This window comes from Chenopodium quinoa, unplaced genomic scaffold, assembly GCF_001683475.1.
Source record: "Chenopodium quinoa cultivar QQ74 unplaced genomic scaffold, ASM168347v1, whole genome shotgun sequence".
Classification (NCBI taxonomy): domain Eukaryota; kingdom Viridiplantae; phylum Streptophyta; class Magnoliopsida; order Caryophyllales; family Amaranthaceae; genus Chenopodium; species Chenopodium quinoa.
In genome coordinates, this window is record NW_018742241.1 from 1,216,285 (window position 1) to 1,241,544 (window position 25,260).

General features: G+C 33.4%; 1 protein-coding gene across 7 annotated transcripts; it reads left to right on the plus strand.

Annotated features, from left to right (window-relative positions):
• The first annotated feature begins 5,066 nt into the window (after positions 1–5,066).
• Positions 5,067–25,001, plus strand: LOC110736529 (probable LRR receptor-like serine/threonine-protein kinase At1g07650). Of its 7 annotated transcripts, XM_021916779.1 has the most exons (25): positions 5,424–5,512; positions 7,471–7,474; positions 7,547–7,718; positions 9,547–9,618; positions 9,738–9,806; positions 9,937–10,008; positions 10,528–10,599; positions 10,722–10,793; positions 10,925–10,996; positions 11,087–11,158; positions 11,271–11,342; positions 11,473–11,544; positions 14,297–14,368; positions 15,742–15,807; positions 17,627–17,695; positions 17,781–17,816; positions 17,918–17,955; positions 18,270–18,643; positions 18,733–18,928; positions 19,582–19,722; positions 20,273–20,391; positions 20,522–20,732; positions 20,964–21,195; positions 22,430–22,580; positions 24,380–25,001. In XM_021916779.1, the coding sequence occupies exons 5-25, from the start codon at positions 9,766–9,768 to the stop codon at positions 24,746–24,748; spliced, it is 2,619 nt and encodes an 872-aa protein (XP_021772471.1). In that variant the 5' UTR covers positions 5,424–5,512; positions 7,471–7,474; positions 7,547–7,718; positions 9,547–9,618; positions 9,738–9,765; the 3' UTR covers positions 24,749–25,001. The 7 variants fall into 7 exon arrangements, with proteins under 7 accessions (XP_021772453.1, XP_021772461.1, XP_021772478.1 ...); XM_021916761.1 differs by lacking the exon at positions 7,471–7,474 and having other exon boundaries at positions 5,067–5,512; XM_021916769.1 differs by lacking the exon at positions 7,471–7,474 and having other exon boundaries at positions 5,068–5,512; positions 18,273–18,643.
• The last annotated feature ends 259 nt before the right edge of the window (positions 25,002–25,260 follow it).

A 25,260-nucleotide genomic window follows, 5' to 3' on the forward strand; every position in this document is an offset into this window, starting at 1 on the left:
TAAGAAAATCATGGCAATTATCTTAATAAGAGAGAAAAAGAGTAAAATGTCACTTAAGAAAAATCACTTATGAAAATAGGATTAATTGGCTTTGGAGAGATGAGAGACCAATTAAGAAAGATCACATAAAAAAATAATCAAGGCAATTAGCTTAGAATAGAGAGAGAAATTTCACTTAAGAAAATCAGAGCAATAAGCTTAAGAAAACACATTTAGCTTAGGAAAAGGCTTACGCTAAAATGCGAGAGAGAGGGAAAGAGAGAGAGAGGCCACTAAAGAAAGATAACTTAAGAAAATCAAGGCAATCAGCTTAGAAAAACACAATTAGCTTAGGTTGAAAGAGAGAGTGAGAGCACTAATTAGCTCAGGAAAAGGCTTACCAAAATGATGGCCACATAAGCTAATTACATTTTCTTAAGCTAAGTTATTAAAAAAAATCACTAGAGAGAGAGAGAGAGATAGACCAATTAAGAAATATCATTTGAGAGAAACTAATTAAGAAAAATCATTTAACAAAATTAGAGATACCACTTAAGAAAGATCACTTATTAAAATGAGAGAAGTTAGCTTAGGAAAAAGAGTTACAAAATCCTAGAAAAAGAGAGAGAGAGACCACTTAAGAAGAAAGCCTACTCAAGAAGAAAGAAAGATCACTCAAGAAGAAAGATCACCTAGAAAGATCAATTAAGAAGAAAGAACAATTAAGAAAAACACTTAATAAGAAAGGTAACTTAAGAAAAGAAAGATCCCCTAAGAAAATCAAGAGACCATTTAAGAAAGATCATTTGAGAAGATCAAGACAATGAGGGCAATTAGCTTAAAATAGGGAGAGAGTGAGAAAGAGACCACTTAAGAATGAAATATCACTTAATTAAGAAAAAAGATCATTTAAGAAAATCGGGAAAATTATCTTAGGAAGAAGAGAGAGGGGGAGAGAGAGAGACCACTTACCAAATATCACTTAAGAAAATTAGGACAATCAAATTAGGATAGTGAAAGAGATCACTTAAGAAGGCTCACTTAAGAAAAATCAAGGCAATTAGTTTAGGAGAGAGATTAAGAGACCACTCACGAAAGATCACTACAGAAAGTCAGGGCAATTAGCTAAAGAAAAAGGCTTACTAAAATGTGCGCACGAGAGAGAGAGAAAGAGAGATAGAGAGACCACTTTAAAAAATCACTTAAGAAAATCATGGAAATAGCTTAGGAGAAAGAGAGAGACCACTTAAGAAAGATCATTTAAGAAAATCAAGTCAATTAGTTGATGTGTGTGTGTGTGTGAGAGAGAGAGAGAGGGAGAGGGTGAGAGAGAGAGAGAGAGAGAGAGAGAGAGATATGCCACTTATGAAAGATCACTTAAGAAAATTAGGGCAATTAGTTTTGGAGAGAGAAAGACCAAATAGAAAGATCACTTAAGGAAAATAGGGCAATTAGCTTAGGAAAATAGAGAGTACACAACAACAATGAGGGAAGAAGGGATAGGAAAAACTTAAAGACAAGTGATAAAAGGATGGGGGAAAGCTAACATGAATTGACTTTATAATATCAACAAAACCATAAAAACAATTTGGATATAAATTTAATTAATACTTTTAATAGCAGCAAAACAACAAAAAAAATAATTTAATTAATACTAATATATTTTTTTTAAGTAAAATAGAGGAGGAAATATTGAATCTTTTTAAGAGAGCATTATTATAGGAAATGATCTAAGGTATATTATGGTAATTGGTAACCATGGGTAATGGTATACACAGATAGACCCGGACAACCTGAACCGGACCTGTTTGGACCGGACCGGAATTGAACCTGTAGATTCAAGTCCGGTCCCGGTCCTTGCAAGTCACCGATGACCACTGAACACCACGAAAAGTGCTACTATCCACTATTTTGGTATGCATCGTAGCCACATCACGGCCACCAGATCGCACAATTGTAGCGACCACGGCCACCAGATCGCGTGTGCGGCTCCAGCGATCGCAACCACCAGAACGCGTGGCTCTAGCGATCGCGGGGACCCAACAGTCACCACATCTGGGCTTTTGGTTCTTGTGGATGTTGTGGTACGGTGGTTCTTGCTGCCTGCTAATTAGCATCCTGATGTTTTTTTTTGTATTTTTTTTAATACTAGGCTGAATCTGAAATTATTTTTTTTTTTTTGAGAAAATATGAAATTAATATTAAACATCAATATAAACCAATTGAATTTGGTTAATATGTATTTTATTTTTTTTCAAATTGAATTTTTTAGTAAAAAAAAAAAAAAAAAAAAAAAGCAGGTCTAATCAAGTCCAAAACCGGACCGGACCTATTTTTCCAGGTCTGGTCCGGAAGTGGACCTGTTGATTCAAGTCCGATCCCCCGGTCCTCGAAAAATAGAGATTCAGGTCCCGGTCCATTCCGATTCCGGTCTAGTTTTGGACCGGTGAACAACCCTAACCATGGGGAATTTTTCTAGATTTCGCGAAAGGCAATGAATATGAAGAAAATTGTTAGCTGCTAGATTTTATTTTATTTTATTTTATTTATAGGATTGTTAGATGCTAGAATTTATTAAATAGGATATATATGTTATATGAATGAATTTAAGTTTTTAAGTAAATAAATTCTATAAAATTGTCACATATGAAAATTTAAAATTCGTTTAGATTAATTTGTAGTTTTATTCTAAGTGTTTTTGCTATTATTTATTATTCCGCTTTGGGGTTAGACATTTCGGAAAAAAAAATTGTTTAGTTGCGTAGATTAGCAAAAATATGGTTTTACTCAATTCGTGCAAAGTAATATGATTATATGATAACTAATTGTACTTTACAAGCCATACGACCATACTTATGATAATAGTTACTAATTTTTATGTGCTAAAGAGAGATGAGTCGGGAGAGAAAGAAGGGTAGGTAGAGAAAGAGAGAAGGGGGTGGGGCTAACTAAAATGCTAATTTATTAAAAAAGATCACTTGAGAGAGAGAGAGAGAGGTCATTCGAGAGAGACCACTTAAGAAATATCACTTAAGAAAAAATCAGAGATAGTTTATGAAAAAAGTCACTAAAATTCTAGAAATATAGAGAGGTCGCTTTAAAATGATCACTTAAAAAGAAAAATCACTCAAGAAAAAGAAACATCACTCAAGAAGAAAGATATCTAAATAAAACAAAGATCACCGAAGAAAATCAGGGCAATAGCTTAGGAGGGAAAATCAGGACAATTAGCTTAGGATAGGGTGAAAGAAAGAATGAATGAGAGAGACCACTTAAAAAATATCACCTCAGAAATTAAGGGCAATTAGCTTTGGAAAACGCAACTAGTTTAGGAAAAAGCAAGGCTTATAAAAACACGAGAGAGAAAAAGAGACCACACAAGAAAGATCATTTAAGAAAATCATGGCAATTAATTTATTTTAAGAAAGAAAAAGAGAGGGTGGTCACTTAAGAAAAATAACTTATGAATATAGAGTCAATTGGCTTTAGAGAGATGAGAGACAATTAAGAAAGATCACATAAAAAATCAAGACAATTATCTTAGAAGAGATAGAGAGGGACCAAAAGAAAGATCATCACTTAAGAAAATCAGGGCAATTAGCTTGGAAAAACACAATTATCTTAGGAAAATGCTTACTAAAAAATGATATATATATATATATATATATATATGTAGAGAGAGAGAGAGAGAGAGAGAGAGAGAGAGAGAGAGAGAGAGAGAGAGAGAGAGAGAGAGAGAGAACACTTAAGAATAAGAGCAATTAGCTTAGGAAGAAGCTTTTTATAAAAATGATGGACATACATTTTCTTAAGCTAATTCATCTACATTGTATATTTTATCTAAAAAAATTTCTAGACATCAAACAAATTACTTTAAATGAAAGAGGGAATAGATAAGGCTTTTACATTATTTTCAACCTTTCAAAAATGGGAGTTTATTGCGCTTATGACCAGATATGCTTTTACTTTCCAACTTGATTAATTAGTGATAGATTTCGTATATGTAAATTTAAAAAATGATCTAATATTCACATTCATACAAAACTAGTGTGTCACATACATATATTGCGAATACCTCACTAGAGGCATTTTGATGTGGGGACTCCGTTATCCTTCTTCCCCACTTCCAAAGTGCCTAGCCCACTAACCTGGGTCGAGAGGACATGTGAGAGATTCTGGCCCGGTAGAGCCTTTCTCCTTACCAACAAAAAAAAAATATATGTTATGAATACAAATTAGTCTTGAACCTATTTAACTATAATCAAGATACTTAAATTAAATCAACTTTTTTATTAATTATAATAAAGAAATAACGATAAATTGGGGTAGCGCGTTGTTGCGCGCGATGCCACAACTAATGGAATAAATAGTAACAAAAAATTAGTGGTTTGAAGACGTTTTACTGCTTAGAGAATATCATTTCATTGAAGTAAAACTAGAGGTTTTGGGGTCCTACATAAAGTACATATCCTACTACAGCTTGTTTTACTTTGATGATTTGAAGCTTGGTTTGTTAATGAAAATATATACCAATTTATTATTTAATCTAGAGAAAAGAATTGCCTCAACGAATCTTGGACAAATCTCAATTACAAAGAATACATTAATCACGTGAGTGGGAGGGGGTTAATTTAATTAATAACATAAATGAATAAAAGAAGCCGGAATTCGATGGAATATCCAGCATCAGAAAACCTTTATGTCGTAAATAACACCCAACTCCCAAAGTTTGTACTATTTATTAGTCCACTTAAGTTCGTGCTGTTAAGAGTACTTAAGCAACAATTCGTACTGCTCTAGCCAATTTTTGCCGGTTAAATGTTAAAATTATAACAATAAATAAAGCGGATGGAGCAAGAAAAATCAAGTTTAGTTTGGTAGAAAGAAAAGACCTTACGAACCAATACCTCACTAGTGATAAGGTGAGTTAAAGATATAAATTAGGGAATGCGCTAAGTTATAAGGTGAGTTATGTATCCACCACCTCCACCGAGGATGTTTCGTTAGGTATTTCTATTTACGTGATTGGAAATTTGGTATACCTCCTAGTCAGATAATAACTGTATAAATTTGTACTGATGTAGTGAAGTGACACGTTTTGTCCCAATAAATCCGAAAGTTACCGAGGCCAAGTGCGTCGTATTTGCTGTCCGAAGTTGAATTTCATCCTCCATTCGGAAGATGGTCGGAAATTGATGTGACTTTATCAGAAAATCATGAGCTTCGCATTTAATAGAGTAGTATATTTTCTACGAGTACTATCTTTCTCAATAATTAATTTCATTTGTAAATTAAACTGGGAAACCAACCACCCTACTTTAAATGCTCAATCTTCTTCTTCTTCACAACCATTAATGCAATTCCTTTGCTATCCATTTTTCCCCATCATTTTTAGTTTTTCTGGGTTAGTTTCTGAACCTAATTTGGAAGATTATGTTGCACTCTTTTGGTACTGTTTTTGTTGTTTTCTGGGTTTTGCTTCCTCAGTTTGGGTTAAGCAGTGATCATTGTCAACGAACGGCTGCCAAAGAAGGTAGTTTACGTTTACCCTTGTTACAATTCATGAGTTTGGTGGGTTTTTTTGTTTTTTATTGGAGTGGTTGAGCATGGTTTTTTGCTTTCTTTATGCCTACCAAGTGTTTGATGATTTGTGTCAATGAAAATTGTTTACAACTGTTGTTTATTGATTGTTGGTATAACTATGTACTTGGAGTATGAAATTGGTCAATTAAAGGCTTGCTTTTGAGTGGAGTTAGTAGCTAAAATACTTGGTTATCACTTGTCACAATCACTAGCTACTACTGATCTTACATAGTAAGCGTGAGAGTTGCTAATTTTGAGGATGGATAAGTAAACTATAAATAAATTAACAAGTGGCAGGAAAATGTTAGAATGAATGCTAGATTGGAAAATTTAGCAAAGGGTTATGTTAGAGTATGGGCACTTGAAGAAAAACAACAAATCTTTAAGAACGACTATAATTGTGTCTATGTGATCGATTAGTGTTTGATATCTTGGTTTTGGCTGTATGACATGCTACATTGAGAAATGAGAATGTTCATGTTTTCGACTTTTGAAATGAGTGAAATTACGTATGGTATGATTGGAATCTTTGTGGTTTAGACTTTTCAAGTGGTTTGCAAGATATTTTTATAGTCAAAGCAATGCTTCTATAATACTTTCTCTGTTCCTAATATTGCAATAAAGGGGGAAGTCACGGAATTTAAGGCCTCATTTGGTTGACATGAGAAAATGGTTGAAGAATGAAGAGAGGATTCCTTAGAGATTTTTGACTGTGGTTAAAACTAACAACAATTTAATGGTTTTAGGCTTAATAAATTCACAGATGTAAGTTCTTAATAATAGAGGGCTACAATTGATAATCAAAATAAAAGTTGGCTACAATTGGAAATAAGCAAAAACAAAAGGCTATCATTGAGAATTTCGCTTATTTTTATTTTATTTTATTTTATTTATTTTTATTTTTTTTAGAATTATTATGTACCTTAAGGGTACCAAGTGAATTATTGTGCAATTGTGAAATTTGTTAAAATTTTATACCCTAGAAACCCTGATAGATTTCTTAATGGGCACATAGTGAAAAATATCTGAATGATATGCGGTTTTTGTCTCTTAAAGAATGTCTTTTATGCTATGCATGAATTGGATATAATAAATCAAATGGGTAATAGAAGGAAAGATAAAGAGAATGAAGATGGTTGGAGGTGATAAATGGGATAAGGTAGTATTGAGTAATTGATTTCGGGCAAATCTTAGTGCCTATTTAAGTAGGATGCTAAGTCAACAAGTTAGTAGACTACTGGTCAGTTATTATAGACTGAATTGTGAAAAATATGACCTTTAGCTTTCAATTTTGTGTTATGTTGATCTCCATTTCCATTTAAAGGCCATGTGCAATCTGCTTCAAAGTTGGATGATTTAAAGTATGACTAGTTTTCTTAACTACTATTTTCCCTCTCTCTTATATATATTTTTCAATTGAAAGGGTTGTATGGTTGTAGTGACGTGGTGTAAGGAGCAGAGAGGGAATCGCTGCCTTCAGTTTTGGGATAGTATTCTCCCACCACCCATAGGATTATATATTACCCCAATAGTGAGGGTAATATTTCACCCATCCTTTTCTCCTCCTTACTTTATTTTTATCTCATCCCTTCTACCAAGCTATTGTTACAAATTCCTTCAAGTTCTTATAATTGCATAAATGCTATCCTAGAGTAACTAGCTCATGATGACCTAATATTTTAAGCCCTTTGTTGACATGTAGCCATCGCTAAGTCATAATAGTTGAATCAAATTTCATGTCGTGGCAAGTGGTTATTGGGTTGCCTTGGAGGTTTTACTTCTTAATTACCCACACATTATATCATTTATATGTAGATGGATGTGCTGTATTGGCAATGAAGAATATATTTGCAATGTGATCATTAATCCTTTCATTTTGAGCCTAATTCTTGGTTTGACGATTTGTAGAATTGTAAGTTTAATGGAATTGTAGTGAAGTACTCCCCTTTGCATGTGAGTAACACAATGAAGTGATCGTCTGCAGTCGTTGCGCTTCGTGAGATAGCCAAGGAATTGGGGAAAAAGGACTGGAATTTCAATGAAGATCCTTGCAGTAATCACACAAGTTGGTTTTCTGAAGCAGACCCAGCGAGACAAACTTACGTTAATCAAGTTACCTGTGATTGTTTTGGTGGCAGATGGCACTTGAAAAATCTGTGAGTCTCTCTGTCAGAGTCAATTATTATAATTAGTCATCCATGTCTCTGTTTATATAGCTGAAAGATAGTGGTGAAAAACTCCAATATGATACGTAAGTTTGTTAGATTTGGCTTACTCTGACAAGGGTAGGTACTCGTGGGACAGTTTCTGCCTTTTTTATTTTTTTTCTTAATCCTATTCCCTAAATAAGGATATTCTGATCTTTAAATTACTCTTTGATTGTTTTGGGCATGTATTTAGAAAATTTTATTGGATCAATCAATAGGTTGTTGATGATGAAAGTTTATAATACTTGCTACACTTCCAATTTCATGCTTGCCAATGCACAATTTCAACCATTGATATCTTTATATTAAAAAAGTTGATATTTTGAAAATATACAGTGAGGCAAATCTAACAAGATCCACATGACTATGTTTATCCTTGAGTATAAATCACCATAGTCAAAGTATAGTATGTGAATAATGTGAAAGACAAATTGTTGCAAGTACTTTGAAACAAAGGCAGTATTAAATTAATGATGACGAACACGAAGCCTAAGGCCTCTGATAATGAATTTAAGGGAAAGGTCGATAAATGATGGGATCAGTGTCAAGTGTGAACTTGTGAGTCAGTAGGGTTTTTTATGAGGAGCTCAATACGTTAAAATTGTTAAAGACAGGAATGTTGGAGATTTTGGTATTATTGTATACTAATGGGCGTTGTAGCTGTGCTAATTGAATGAATATATACAATAAGCCATGGAATTTTTTTTTTTTTTTTTTTTTTTTTTTTTTTTTTTTTTTTACACTTGGAAATTTTTCTAGGACATAAGAACTGCATTTGTATAACCCACATTACCAATAGAAATCTTTCTCTGATTGGCGAAATTTTCTCATTAGAGAACTATACAGATTTGGGAATACATATACAAAATAATGGGAGTGTGGGCTGTTAAAATTGGACTATTTGAAATGACCTTTTACTTATATATATATCACATCAGGGATCTTGCTATTGATGATTTTCTAATGTTTTTGCTATTGATAAAATATTTAAAAACCACTTATTTGGTTGAATCATCTTGAATAGTTGAAAGGAATGGCATTGGAAAGAAAAACCGTCCAATTCACATATTTGTATTGATGTAATGTTTTGGGGTTGGAAAGAATGCCAAGTAAACTATAGGAAAGTTTCAGTTTTCGCTTTTCCTCAAATTTGGTGGAATTTGGATGGAGGGAAAGCAAGAAACATGGATTCCTCAGTATTAATTAACACTAAAGTAGGTAAGTCACAACTCCTTTGATTAATTAAACAATAGAACTCCTAATTTGATCCCTTTCTTTACGATCCCCATTCTTTTCATTTTCCTCCATTCTGAGAAATTTTAAAAACCAAACAAAGCTGTCGAGGAAGCATATGTTATGCTTAGAGGAGTTGAACCTTAGTCTTGAAAATAGAACAAGCTTTGAAGGTAGCATGTGTTATGCTTAACTTAGAGGTATGGGGCTCAGGATTATAGTCCCATACATGCTGTAAAGGAAGATTGTTGTATACTGAATCCTTGGGACCTGAAACCCCACCTTCATAGTTTGAACTATGGAGTTTGAAAGGTCTCTATTTTGTAGTGTTGGTCTGTCCTCTTCTCTCTACATGCTTTATTGCTTTGACGCAAATCCTTTTTTCTGTAAAATGTGTACATATAGCAATTATAATTCTTACGCATCGTTCACACTTCATTTACTGATCCTCTGTTTCCATTTGAATGAAGCTTGAGATAGAAATATCAGTTTTATTGCACTCAAGTCTTTGGCAGTTGACTTATTAATTTTGTTGCTTGAACAGGTCCATTAAGGGTCAAAGTCTTTCTGGTAGCCTTCCGAAATCATTAGTGAAGTTACCCTACCTCAAGACAATGTATCAGAATGCTTGTACTTCAGTTTTCTTTTCAGAATTTTTTTGTATCATAATTTTGGTTTTCATAGCTGGTCATATAGAAATTTCGAGGACTAACATTATCTTATCTTAATTTTCAGTGATTTGTCGAGGAACCTTCTCAGTGGTATGATACCTAAAGAATGGGCTACAATGAAATTGGAATATTTGTATGCAACATTAATCTTCTAATCTGTTTTAGGATTGAATTTGCTTCTTTTCTTTCTTCCTATTTTTTTTTTTTTTTTTTTTTTTTTTTTTTTTTTTTTTTGTATTTCCATAACTATGGAGTGGCTACAGGTCTCTTATGGCGAACCAACTGTCTGGTCAAATTCCAAAGTTTCTGGGGAACATTACAACTCTCACTTATTTGTATGCCTTTTATTTCCTTTAATATATTGCAGACACAGTTGTATTTTTATCATATAGAAGGTCTTGTATGGACCCGGTCTATATTGTATACCCAATATTTGACACTCCCAAATAATATAGTCACATTTTGGATGATATAATCACTTTTTTAGATGATATAATTTTCTTGTATGAGTCAAATTCTGAATGATATAGTCGTATTTTAAATAATCTATCTTTTGAATGATATAATTACTGTTTGATACTTTTTTCAATGATACATTCACTTTTTGAATGATACATTTACACTGCAAATAATATAATCAGTTTTTGGATGATATAATCACTTATGGATGATATACTTACACCTTTAGAACGTTATAATCACATTTTGTATGATATAATCACATTTTGAATGATATACTAGATGGTTGGGTGCACAATAAGTACCAAGTCTATTCTAGAATTTTTATTTATCATATATTTAATTGTAAGTCAATTTATTACTTATGCTTTGTCACTGGTAATACTAAATCTCAGAAGCATTGAAAGCAATTCATTTTCTGGAACTATTCCTGCAGAGCTTGGGAAGTTGGTCAACCTAAAAAATTTGTAGGTCATTTGCTTCTTATGACAATGATCTGTTTGCTTATACAGGCAACCAAAGTATTGCATGGTTTCCTTCTTCTGAAACTTTAATGACATTGAAGAGTTTCCTGGTTGCCTGTTGCTAGACTGCTTAATGACAACAATCTTGCTGGACAATTACCAATTGAGCTAAATAAGCTAGTGAATTTGATCGAACTGTAAGAATGTCCTGACTGATATGGAATTTTATTTTTTAAATTTCATTTCAAAATTGATTTTATTATAAATTGGGAAACATTGCCCATTTTGTGGTCATAATGCTCCCTTTTTTTTTTCACTTGGTTATCAGTAGGATAAGCAGTAATAACTTCAGCGGACAGATACCCAATTTTTTTCATCATTGGAAACAACTTGAAAAGCTGTAAGTCTTTACTGCTTCAATGTTTGTTGAACTGCAGAGTGCAGACTGTATGATGACATCTTTAATTTACCCAAATTTGATTAATTGCAGACAGATTCAAGGTAGTGGCTTTGAAGGACCAATACCAACCAGTATATCACTGCTGACAAACTTAATTGAATTGTAAGCAAACTGTAAACAAATTATGTTAAGCGAGTCTCTGTAATCTGCTGTAAGCTCAAACTAATTTAGATATGTTGGGAAAATATGCTAATATTAAGCATGATATGTACAGAAGGATTAGTGATTTGAATGGAGAAGGCTCCGAGTTTCCATCTCTAGAGAATCTGACAAGCTTGATGCGATTGTGAGTTACTTTTTCCTTTTGTGAAAGAGCTCTCTCAAAAAAAGCATATAATTGGTGACCGCTGCTGACATCGCCATTTTTTACTATTACTTATTTTAATTGTTTGTCACTAACTTTTTTTTTCTTCTAGGATGTTAAGGAGCTGCAAGCTTTCTGGGCCTATTCCTCCTTATATATCAGCCATGTCGAGATTGAAAATTTTGTAACTCTCTTCTTCATGATTTTCATTTCAAGTTTGTTGGGATTCTTTTTTGTTAATTTTTTGTTAGATGTTTAAAAAGATTATGTAAAGTCTTTAAATCAAGTTGCATATACCTTGGCAGCTTGGCTTTGATCTGACTAGGAGTCAAACTTCCAATCCAACACTGATTCAAGTAATCCTACTCTGCTTAGCCTTGGATCCTCCAACTTCGATCTAATTCCACCTCAAATCATTTTCCCCAGGAAACAATTATATATCGATATTTACATAGAAACTAATGTTATTGGGCTTTTAATATCTTAATTTAACTAGTTTTTATACCGTGCAACGCTCTGGTTGAATTTTTTATTCAATGATATGAGTATTTATTATAATTTTCTTAAACTTTGCTAAATTGCTTATATATATTTAAGACATTTTTTATATCTTAATAAGATAAATTCATAGGTTAAGGAAAATGAGGAATCAATAAAACATTGAAATAGGATTAGCACAACCCTCGTGAAAAAAGATAAATGTTACACACATGTTGGAATATTATGGAACCAAAATTGATGTAGATTAATTAAAAATAGTAATGATTTGAAAAGTTCAGAAATAAGTGAAAAGTTGATGTAACTTTAATATAAATAACACTGTCATTAAGGTTTGGAAGGCTAAGAAAAATGAGAAATTAATGCAACCTTTCATGTGAAAGAAGAAAGGATTAAATGCAAAATGTTTAAAATTATAGACAAATAAGAATATGATAACTATTAAAAAAAAAAAAAAAAAAAGAATATGATAACTATGAAAAAAAAGGAATATGATAACTGGCGCAAAAGACAAAACGTTCCGGTTATTCCTTGCACTTTTTTTTTTTTTTGCGTCACTTAGATTTGTACACTATTCATATATTAACTTTAACTTAATTATTTTACTAATATATATATATATATATTATATATATATATATAATATATATATATATATTGTTGGATTGGTCACGATGTCTAATTTTATAATGTGTTAATAGTCAAAGTTGTGTATTGGTAAATGTGCTGGTCAAAGTGATGCATTTAAAAAAACTAGAGAGAGTATAAAATATGAGAATATATGCTCTAGTTTTAATTACCTCTTTCGTTTTTTAATTTATTTTTAATCTTCCCATTTGCATGGTCTCCAATGTACAAATTTAACCACAAATATTTCTACAAACTTATATTTTTTATAAATATTTAAAAGTTGATAATATGAAACTAAATGTTTGCACGATTCTAACAATGACCCATCTATATACCTATACTAAAGAAGAGTTTTTTTTTTTTGTAGGGAATTTTCCCTCCTAAACTCTACTTTACTTTATTTTTTCTTAAGATTTTTACAGAACTATTAATTTGTGTAGGAACTTTATTATTTAATTATTTTTTAATATGCAGATTTTTCTACACTGCTATATTTGAATTTCAATTATTATTAGAATTATCTAGTATGATAATTTTTTTGATACACATAAATTACAAAATGTGGTTAAAAATCTTAAGGTTTGACTCTCCCCAAAAAAAAAAAAAAAAAAAAAAAAAAACAGAAAAAGGGAGTAACACTATACTATGCCTCATTTGCTTATAGAGATTGAATAATTTCATTAATGTTATGTAAATCACTTGCTACATTTAGTTTTGTGGAGAGTTTTTATCTTATTAAGGCTTATCAGAGGCTTGACCATTCTGAAAAAGCTATTTTGGGTGTTTGGTAAGCAGCTTATTGAAAGATCTTTTTGGGCACAAATAGCTCTTTTTATAAAAATCCCATAATAAGAATTTTTTGAAATTAGCTTATTGAACATTTAACTTTCTAGTTATTACATACACTGAAATAGCTAACAATTATTAATTATTTACCAAACACTTTTACACAACCAGTTAATAAAACTAACTAGTCAAACCAATTAATAAGTAAGCAATATCAATTAGCTACCATCTAATTACCTACACATAGAATAGGGCGGTTGGAGTCGGAGTCTACATAACATCCAACTCGCTCCCATCCCTTAATCAGATTCAATTTTTAATTGGATATGGAGTTGGATTTTTGGATTTAGTTTAGATTTTTTTAGCTTTGGACAGGTCGGATTTGGAGTGAATTGCCATTCCTACTAGTCCGTACTATCTTGCTGCAATTTGGTGTGAGGATCTCTGAAAGGAGAATGTCTATGTCCTAAATCACAGTGGCTGGTAGAAGGGACTGACCTTTAGTGGCTTTGATTTGGAAATACGATAGCTGTGGGACTGTGAGGAGGAAGCAGTTAATAATGCATGCTTTACAGTGTCGAAGATTGTTATTTGATAGAAATTTTGAATCAATCAATCAGTAATAATTCAAGGAACTGGTGATTTTGAGCCAGATAAGCATTAAATTTACGGCATGTGCCGTGCCATGTTCTCTTATCTGCTCCATGAACCAGAACTAATGGTTGATGAAGTATAAAGAGTGACTAAGGTATGCATAGCATTTAAGCTTTTCTGCCGAGGACAGGGGTTATACCATTATAGTCACCTATGTTTTAATTGTTTCTCTTAGTTTTTGCTATGATGAAACATAGCTGGAAAGAAGTGGTATTGAAAACAAAATGCCCTAGAGTCCTATACTGCCCTTTTTCTTTAATATAGTTTTTTTTAGCAATCTTTCATCCAGAATTCTAAATATATATTAGCTTCTTCTTTGACATTCTTTTTCAAAAGTAACTGCTGATATCTGTCATATAATTTTACAGGGATCTCAGCTTCAACAAATTGAATGGATCTATTCCAAACGAGCTTCAATATTTAAATAAATTGCAAAACATGTAAGCAGTTTAATTTATGCAATTCAGTTACTACTATGTCATGTCATAGTTAAGCCACCAGAATGATGCACCAATCTGCTTTTTCATTTTGAACTTTGGCATCTGTCCCTATAATAGTCTGATATTTTCAAAGACAAGGACTGCTGCAAGTATCTTATCATGACTGTCTTTTGCTACATTCACCATCTTCCTGCCCACAAATAATTAAAAAATGGATAATAGATTAAAGGAGAAATGGTGCAATCTGACCATCACTAAAGACCAGACAGCTGGGCATTGCTATTTCTTCGATTATCTATTCTTATTATAAGTGATTCTAGCATTATGTTTTTAGTTATCAAAAGTGTAAAAAGTCGAAGCTTAATTTTGCAGAAAATAAAAATTGTATTGCTACAAGCTATTTTCTTTTGTCTTTTTTTTTTTCCTATTTTTTGGGAGGCTGGGGGCAGAATCATAGAAGATTTTAAAAAATTGATCTATATAGACCCCTTTCTCTACAATTCTTCATTTTAGGCATATGTTAATGCATATGCTTGCTATAAAGTGATATGTACGGAGAAGGGCAGTTGCATTACAAATAAATTGTCTAGTAGTTTGAAGGAGAACATAATTCTTAGTGGGAAAGCTCCATAAATAGAAAATAGCTGGAGAGATGTTATCTTAACATATGCCTAAAATGAAGAATTGGAGAGAGGGGCAGTTGCATTACAAATAAATTGTCTAGTAGTTTGAAGGGAAATACAATTCTTAGTGGGAAAGCTCCATAAATAGAAATTAGCTGGAGAGAGATTATCATGTTATTAAAGAAAGGATATACTTTGGAGAGTTCCAGCCTCTCGAATGTCTATTAGGGAGAGAATAGGCCTCTCAAAGAGTCAAAGCTTGTGCTATCTATTTAATTTTATTTAAATGCAAGTATTGTTTTTTTTTTTCCTATTAAATTCCGTGTTAATTGTCCAGTTCTTCGTTTTATCAATCAAAATCACAATTTTCTGCTCTATATAGTCATCCGCATTGTGCTGGCTCATTACAATGCTAGTTGGTGGTGAGGGGGGGAGGGGGTGAGAGGAAGAAATCTTTGAGGACCTTAACTCTGACAACTACTGGGACCATATTGATTCTTGATATAAGTAATATGTACTGCAAACATCTTGGGTTAAAGGTACTACAAACGTCTCTGAAAGTTTTTTTGACACCTCTATCAAAGTTGGTGTCATGATAGCACAAATCATAAATCATGTATGTTGCACTAATTTGATACCTGTTCACTTTTTAACAATGTTAGACTGTGTTTGTGTAGTAACTCATTGTGTTTGCACCCCATTGATTTGGGCCTCATAATTTTACAGAAAAATACTTGTTGCCAATTTCAGGTATTTAACAAGCAATATGCTAAGTGGACCTGTTCCAAATTGGATTACAAATAAAGCGGACAGCAGGTTTGATATTTTTGACTGAAGTTCCGATTGGACTTAAATTGCAGGACCTGAAAATGTCTCTACACCCTTAGAAACCTATTTAGAAGTATATATGTTTACATTAATGCTGAATGTCAATATTTAATGTGCATATGTGCTGGCATACATCTAGGCAAGCACAATACCTTAATCATCCATAATTAAATCCAGGCTATACCTACTTGATATTTTAGCAATGTGAAGTACTACTGGACATTGGTTATTTCTTTATGTTTGCTTGGGATAGCCTTATTGTCATGGCCTGAGTGTTCTTTGGTCACCGGATCTTGTGGGGGCACTGGTGTGCATGTAGTGATAAAAAGATGACGTTTGATTTTTTATGAGACACTCTTGCCTATTGGTGACAACTCGACAAGAGCGATAAGTCAATAATGAGAGTTGATTGTGTGCTCAGCAGGTCAAAGTGGGGCCGGCAATGAGAAAATTGAGTGTGAGGGACTTTATTGTGTTTGGGGTGCATTAAAATGAATTATATACTCAATATCTATGTTGCCTATAACACAACCAAATTATTAAAGCAAGACAGCATGGGGTAGGAGGCTTTGATTCTCATTCATTAATCATCAGTCACTAAAAGCTTAATTTTGGAATTACAATGCTCTCTTAATGCGTATTAGATTGCTAGTAACTTCATAGTTGTATTTAAAGCCTAGATAACCTTAGGAATTATTCTAAAAATCATTATATAACTAGCATAAGAATTTACTAATTTAGTAAACTGTTTGCGTAAAATAGACTTGAGATAAAAAGTATGAGAAAGAAGTAGGGCTTCATTCCAATTTCTTTAAGAGATAAGGTGATAGTAACACATATGAGTTCAGAAAAAGAAGAAATGTAAATGAAGTCATATAATCAAACTTGGAAAGGGGAGCAACCATTTTTTGTCCGGTTTTCTCAATTATATAATTTGTCCACTTCACATTATTGCTCCCGTTTGCGAACTCCATGCTTACAATGTTTGGGTTCTTTAATCATGGAGGCATCCCCATTATAGAGTGATAGATGAGCTCAACTTGATCTTCAAGGTTCTACAACCTCAACTTTTGGAGAAAGAGGGCCCTAGGAGGAGGATGGGGATTCAACAGGCACCGTTTTTTTGTAACTCATTTTTGGGTTGTCTATCTTCTCTGCCAAGGCTTCCCCCTCTTCTTGGTTCACAAATTTATTGAGAGGGTCAGAGTTTATCTTTCTGAGAGTGTTTGTGTGGACCTTGGCTCTGAGCAGAATCAACTCCAACTATATGCTCTAAAGGAAAACACCGAATATAGCTTTTACCAGATATGTGATTGTTTTGTTCTGCCAATAGTGAGATATACTTGTATCTCTTTCTTTAATGTGAGATGGCAAGTAATATTTATAGGAGGCTATTTGCTTTGTATGGAGGGTACTGGTTTTCCCTTGTAGAGTTTTGTATTTGATGCAAGTTCACTTTGTGGACGTTGGAAGGGCAAAGGAGAAGATGATGTGGTGACTAAGCTTAGAACAGACTGCTCGAATCTTCATCAGAGAATAAATTGTGCTACTATGTGAGCTAATACAGTGATGGATTTTGTGTAATCTGTATTTACTATCTGAGGACAACTTGTCCTGTGTTCATGTACTTTCTGCAGTCTGCTCATATATAACTACTTTTTCTTCATCAGAGATATATCTGCAAACATTCCTCTAGGAGTTTTAATTTTGAGTTTTTCCGTTTAATAAGATGCTTTTATGTGTATTGTTAAAGTTTGTTTCCTTATTTTATTTTATTTTTATTTTTTCCATGTATTTTTGCTTACAGCCACATAGATCTTTCATACAACAATTTTGATGAACATTCTGCACCGTCTTCTTGCAATAAAGAGACTCTGTAAGATTCTGTGAGACTCTTCTTCCTTCAAATTTGGCAGTTACTCTGCTCTTGTGAAATTAATGTTTGTCATTATCATCTTCAGAAACTTGTACAGAAGCTTCTCAAGGGGAGAGAGCCTGTAAGCTCGTCAACTGCTTTTGTTTTCTATAGGCAGATTTTAATCTCTTGTGTGATATAAAATCCTAACTTGTCTTTAATATGGGTCAAAACTTCATGCAGAAAATCTAGTGTCTGCTTGAAGAGCTTCAATTGTAAAGGTGCAATACATCTTCAACTTTCCTAACATTGTGATGCAAATTTCCTCCCTTTTCCCATCCCCACACAGTCACACACTCCCACACATTATACCCATTTATTTTTAATTATTATATATAATTTCCTCTAGTTTCTTTTATTGTCAGGCTCTGTTGCATTCTATAATTAAAAAGCACTTATAAGTAAACAGAAGCAACATCCTGACAAATTCTATTAATTGGATGCTTTGTCTTGATATCATGCGAATCATTAAGAGGAAAAAAATTATTTTTTTTCCTTCATGTTTGTTTTCTTTTGACATGTATTTTCATATAAGAAGCTCGGTATTCAATGCATATCAACTGTGGTGGAAAAGAGACCACCATCGCAGACTCTACATATGAGGAAGATGATGAACGTGGGGGCGCTGCAAAATTTGTTCCCAGAAGGGCAGATTGGGGATTTAGCAGTAGTGGGGAATTCTGGTTTTCACAAGTTCCTGGTAATTATATTGCGAAAGGCAACCCAATGCTAAGATTGCCGGACTCAAATCTATACACGAGAGCACGGTTGTCAGCTACATCTCTAACATACTATGGTAGTTGCTTGGGAAAAGGGAACTACAGTGTGACACTTCATTTCTGTGAGATAGTTTTTTCTAACAATTCTTATTCCAGTCTCGGAAGACGGATGTTTGATATATATATCCAGGTATATTTTAAAAGCATCACAAAGCTCATAGAATTATTAATGATCATGAATAGATTCAGTAAGCATTATCTATATTTTCATTTTTGTAGGATAAGCTTGTTCACAAGAATTTTGATATAGTAAAGGAAGCAAATGGAACTAGTAAGGTTGTAAAGAAGGTATATCAACATATACCCGTGAGTGATTCTGTAGAAATCCGTTTCTATTATGCTGGAAAAGGGAGCACAGGGATACCTTTAAGAGGAACATATGGCCCACTTATATCTGCAATTTCTGTCAAGTCTGGTAAATGTTCTTTAGCTGAAAGTTCTTATTTCATTCATTTTATGGCTTCTTATCCATAGCAGTAGTATTATCTAACTTCTTTTTGGCTTTGTTAAATTGCAATTAAATTGATTTTCCTAATAAGCTAGTTGTCAATACATCTGAGTATGACCCAACTTAAAAGACATCAGCGGAAAAAAAGGAACCATCATCTGTATTGAATGGACCATGACCTGAAATTCATGATCTGTTCATGACCTATAGCTGCTGTTGTGTGATTGATAATGTTTGCACATATGATATTGGCTCTTTGGTCACAAGATCTTTTTTTTAGAGTGCCTATGAGGAATTTATGTTTTAACTAAAAGACTAATTCGTTGCACTGATATTGATCTAAGAAAAATTGCGTGCTACTTCAATTGCATATCTTGCTGGTCTATTAAAACATTTCCATTGTTATCTAAGGAACGAACTTTCTACAATCTTAGGAAAATGGAATTTATTTTGACATCGTGGCACAAAAAAAAAAAAAAAAAAAAAAAAAAAAAAAAAGAAAAAGAAAAAGAAAAAAGAGTCAATGACAATTTGTTTGTGATGCTATAATAATTTAACTGTGTGTTTATATGTTCTATCACCTCATAAGATAATTAAAGAAACTCCCTTTTGCATGTTAGAGTTCAAACCTCCTCCTGATAGACAGAAGATTATAAAGATTTTAGGTGGGGTTGCAATTTTAATGGTGTGCACCACTCTTTTCGGTCTTTACATTTGTTGGTGGAAACATGGCTCGAGAGACATGGCAACAAGAGAAAAAGGTAATTTACTCCTTGAACCTTAAATTAATAGATTTTCTTCTCATAATTCAAGCTCATACCCTCAAAAGCAGTTTCAGATTTACTATGTGTTGATTTAACTGTCACGGTATCTAATCTTATGAAAGAATAAGTTGATCACTGAACATAAACTTGCATAAGTATCCAAAACATAACTCGCAATTGCTAACCATGAAGTTGCATGAAAGATCAAGGTAAGGTTGACGACTAGGACTTTTGTGATGTAGACAAAATCGATATTTGAAAATGAAGATTGCCTAATATGGATGAAGGTGTAGAATACTAGTGAAGTGGACAAATTTAATATTTGAAGATATAATATGCTAGAATGTATGAAGGAAAAATATATTCTATTGGTTTTTCTGTTAAAAGGGTCTATGCAAATCCTGAAATTCTATGTTAGTTGTGGATCTTATTTGTAAGGTGCCTTTATTTTTTTTCAATGCTTAATCTTTTTAGACTGTGCACAGTTCTTGCTGGACTTGATCTGCAGACTGGGTAAAATGCTTTAATCTTTTTATACTGTGCACAGTTCTTGCTGGACTTGATCTGCAGACTGGGTTATTTACTTTTAAGCAAATCAAAGCTGCCACCAACAACTTCAGTGCTGACAGTAAAATTGGAGAAGGCGGATTTGGTTCAGTATACTTGGTAGGTTTCATAATTATCAATTTACTAGCAAGATCTTGATCCTTCTAGCTTTAATGACACAATGCCTTCACTGCATACAACGTAGAGTCATAGCTATATTTATGTGCTTAATGTTCACTTTATGACATAGGGGATACTGCTAGATGGTGCCCATATTGCCGTGAAGCAACTATCATCAAGATCAAAACAGGGGAATCAAGAATTTGTGAATGAAATTGGCATGATCTCTGGTTTGCGTCATCCAAATCTTGTAAGACTGTATGGATGTTGTGTTGAGGGAAATCAGTTATTCTTGATATATGAATATATGGAGAACAATAACCTTGCACGTGCATTGTTTGGTAAGTAACAATTGTGATTGATAAATCCTTACTGTATACATGTGCTCTGAATAAAGAATTATACCTATTCTTTAATCAAATGGGTCACATCCTGGGTATTTAGTTGATTGGAAGAATGGTTCATTTTGTTCCCTGGATTTTTTTTTAACATTTCATAATTCTTAGTTATATTTACAGGAAAAATAAATAAATTTAGTGGGACATGGCTGTAATTGTATTTTTAATTTACAGGAAGAAGTCACCTGAAATTGAATTGGCCTACTAGACAGAAAATTTGCATTGATGTGGCAAGAGGTTTAACCTATTTGCATGAGGAATCAATAATAAAAATTGTTCATAGAGACATCAAAGCAACCAATATACTGCTTGATGGAGACCTCAATGCTAAGATCTCAGACTTTGGACTGGCTAAGCTTGATGAAGGGGAGCACACCCACATTAGTACTAGAGTTGCCGGAACAATGTGAGTAAATTATCTAGTGACTTTGCTGCTGTAGGCCTTTTATCTTTGTTGGATTTTGCATACTTCATTGTTTGTTACCCTAGTTACAATTTCCTTTTCTATGCCATCTACTTGGATCCAACTTGCCAACACTTAAAGAGTGTCATCTTGCGTGATGGATTTTGACGTTTACAAAAATGAATCTTTGATGCATAAATTTTTTTCTCGCTTGATGGAAAACAACCCTTACTACTCCTATTGCTACTACTACTCCTGACACTACTATGGAAGAAGATTGGAACCTAACGTTGATGTGTTGCTAGCCAAAAGTGGATTTGTTTTATGGTAGACAAAAATTTAGATAATTGTTGGTTTTGCAATTATAGAAACAGGGAGTCAGGATTAGCGGTGCTAACAAGCCAGGCTAAGACCACCTCGATAGTGGTGAGCTTGGGTTTGGCTCGAGCTAGAAGATCTTAGAAATTGAGCTCGGCTTGAGCCCGACACTTAGGCTTTTAGCTTGAGCTCAAAACCACTAGACAATACATGACCTCGACTCGACTTGAGCTCGATCATCAAATGTTTGATTTAGTCAGCCTCCGAATATGAAAAGGACCCCCAAGGCCTAATTATCAATGAATAATTTTAGGTAACAAATTATTTTAGAAGAAAATAATATTAATATAAAAAAATATTTAAGCTTGTTCACGAGCTTTCGAGCTGAGCCAAGGATAGCTCAAGCTTGGCTTGTTAAGTTTGGAGCCGAATCCAAACTCGATTTAAGTTTGACTGAGTTTTGACCAAGCCAAGCATCGAGCAGTTTGCAAGTAGGCTTAGCTCGTTAACACCCTTATTCAGGAAACATTGAACCACAACACAAGTGATTTAGGAAACATACTGATATAAAAGTAAAACTTAAAAAAAGGACAAGGACTTCATTTTGTGAATAGTTCGCACGGAGACATTCCTTATGAAGCTAAACCACTTTTTATTATATACTAGTACTTTATAGAAATGGTTACTTAAATGACAGGCTCAATCATCTTAAGAAATGAAGTTTAATGCTTTATTTTATGGTTAATATAAGCCATCCATTGGTAAAGCTGCTTTTACTATAATAATTGTTATATCTTTTGTCATGATGAAATATTTTTTAGTGTACTGACATGGAATTGAACGTTTGTGAAGTTCTGGTTAAGTTTTGGTACTTTTTAGTGTGGAAATAATGGTTGACATGCTTATCTTGTTCTCACAGAGGATACATGGCACCAGAATATGCATTGTGGGGCTATTTGACCTATAAAGCAGATGTTTACAGCTTTGGGGTTTTGGCATTGGAGATAGTTGCTGGTAGAAACAATACAAATTTTAGACCAGATGATAATTATTTCTGCCTCCTTGATTGGGTAAGCTATAATTTAAGTCCTTATATTCTTGCTCTGTCATCCAGAAACTTCACTTAGCAACTTGATTTAGGAGGTATACTGAAAAAAGGGCATTCACAATTGATTGGTCATGGCATTTCTTGAGCTAGATGGGTTTCTGCTGTAGGCAGAACTTTTTTGATACTCATTCTAAGATGAAGTGCTAGTCAAGAGGTAGCTACTTGCCTTCCAAATCATGGGTCCAATCACAAATGGAAACAACCTTGTTGTAAATGTAATTTTTGCCAGATAGAGGCACTTCGCAATTGTGCTGGTATTATGTACACTTGGTTCTTCACTCTCCCCCACCCCCCCCCCCCCCAAAAAAAAAAATTAAAAAAAAAAACCTTCTGTTTCTAGGTGAGAGCCCTGTATATTTTAAATTTCTTTACCAGAAACGTAAGTTCATCGTGTCAAGTGACTTGAGGTAGAAAATGGGGCTAGAGTGTCATATATATGAGCCAACCCTATCTAGCATCAACCAACCAGACCACTTCATCGTTTTTCATTAAATGCATTGATGATGACAAACTAGAGTAATAGTGGATCGATTTGGTGGGCAAACTAGAGTAAAATATGCTTTATGTTTAAAATTACCTTAGATATGGAGTGATTTGGTGGGCAAATAGGTACATAATCACAATTTGAATATATGCTTTATTTCATGACGATTTTTTTTTTCTTTTGCCTTGGAATCTACTTTTTTCCGGCTTTCTATTCTTCGCAAACAATGAAAAATGATTTTCTAAATTTAATGGTCATTTCATTTATCGAATATTTTTGAATGCCGTTCTACCGTTACGTAAAGGCAAGTTGTGTGTGAATTTCAAAGCACTGTTATACAACGGCTTTTCTAGCTATGCCCAAACCCGTTACAAAGCAGCCGTTATAGTACGGAACGCCCGAGTTTTATTCCATGGCCAGATCTACTCTAAATTGTCTCAATGGTAATTTTGTATTTCTTTTTGTTTGTTTTTGGTTTTGTATTATTAAGATAGTTAAATGGCACTTACAAACAATTCTTAAGAAATCTAAAATTCCAATACAAGTATATATTACCTTACATCACAGATTAGGTCAACGATCACCTTAATAATAAAAAATAAAAAAAATAACAAATAAAAAAACCTTAATCTAAAGCAATACAATATGTGAGCTAGCATTAATTCTGCTTGAAATTCATTGATGCATAGTTGTTTGAGTGAAAAATACTCATATGGTCTTCTAGCGAAAATTATGAAACTCTAGATCTTCAATTCTCGCCGAACAAACAAACAAAGAAATTAAACATAATAGAATAACCACCATATTAAAGACGGAATCTATTTATTGAAAGCAATGAAAAAGTTTTTGGGGCTTACCACCGGTAAAAACATCTGTGGAAGCCTTTACAAAGATTCACAATTGAGAGCATGAAGAAAAGAGATGAAAATGGAGAGAAAAGGGAGAAGAATGAAGGAAAACTTCCCAAAAAAAAAAAAAAAAAAAAAGAAAAAAAAAAATACCTAGCTATAGAGGCTAGAAAAACCCTCTTTGGGGAGAAATTTTAGAGGAAACCAGAAAAACCATCTCTAAGGAGAAACCCTAGAGAGAACCAAAATAATGGTAATTTTGTTTTTTTTTTTTTATCTGTATGTAGTTGGTTTTGATCAAATCAAAGTTTTCATTTTGGATGTGCTTATATGAAATAGGGAGGAAAATGGCTTTCTTGTGATCAGATTTTGTTCTTATATTTTGTTTGGATAGATTGAATCTGTTCTTAAACTTGCTTCTGTGTTCAGGGCTTTGCTTTGCAACAACAGAACGGAAATTTGATGGAACTAGTGGATCCGATGCTTGGCACTGACTACAATAAGGAAGAAGTACTCAAAATGATTAAGATTGCTTTATTATGCACTAATCCATCTCCTGCAGTAAGGCCAGTGATGTCTGAGGTACTAAGCATGCTTGAAGGAAAAATGCTTGTAAAAGAACTGACCCTGGCACCTAGTGGCTGCAACAGTGACTGGTTTTATGAGGCATCTAAAGGGTATCACGATATGACATCAGACAGTGAAACTCACAGCTTAATTCGCTCTCCAGATGCAAGGAATGGCTGTTCGTCTACTTGTCATGCTAAGCCCCCGGTAATTGAAGGAGATCAAACATAAGGTTTTATCATTCTTTCAGTTTCGTAGAAGGGTACATAAGATCAAGCATTGGTTGATCTTAAAAACTTGGGATGTGTTAGAATCTAACATCTTCATATTTTAGATGCTTTCTAATTTCCTAGGCCTTAGATTCTATTGTTATATACTTGTATGTTTTTTTCAATCTAATGTAGTTTACACTAGGAAATGTAATTTCAAAATTAAGCTCTGTAAGGAGATGTGATCAATTAAAGATTTATGTTCTTAAACTCAAGTTTTGCTACTAATGCTTGTGTCGTTACCTTTATATAAAATTGAGTCGTCACATGCATACTGTCCTAAAATTTTGAGATGCCCCAAACTCAATAACCGATCATACTTTTGTCCTCCTTGACTCACTCCGCCATCACAAGCTCCAAACAACTCACACTCCTAATTAATAGCCAAGAGTGTCCTTCCGTAATCAGATATGTGTTCGTGTTGCTTATTGCTTAGTTCCCAATAGTGCCTTGTGCATTCAACTTTTCCTCGTC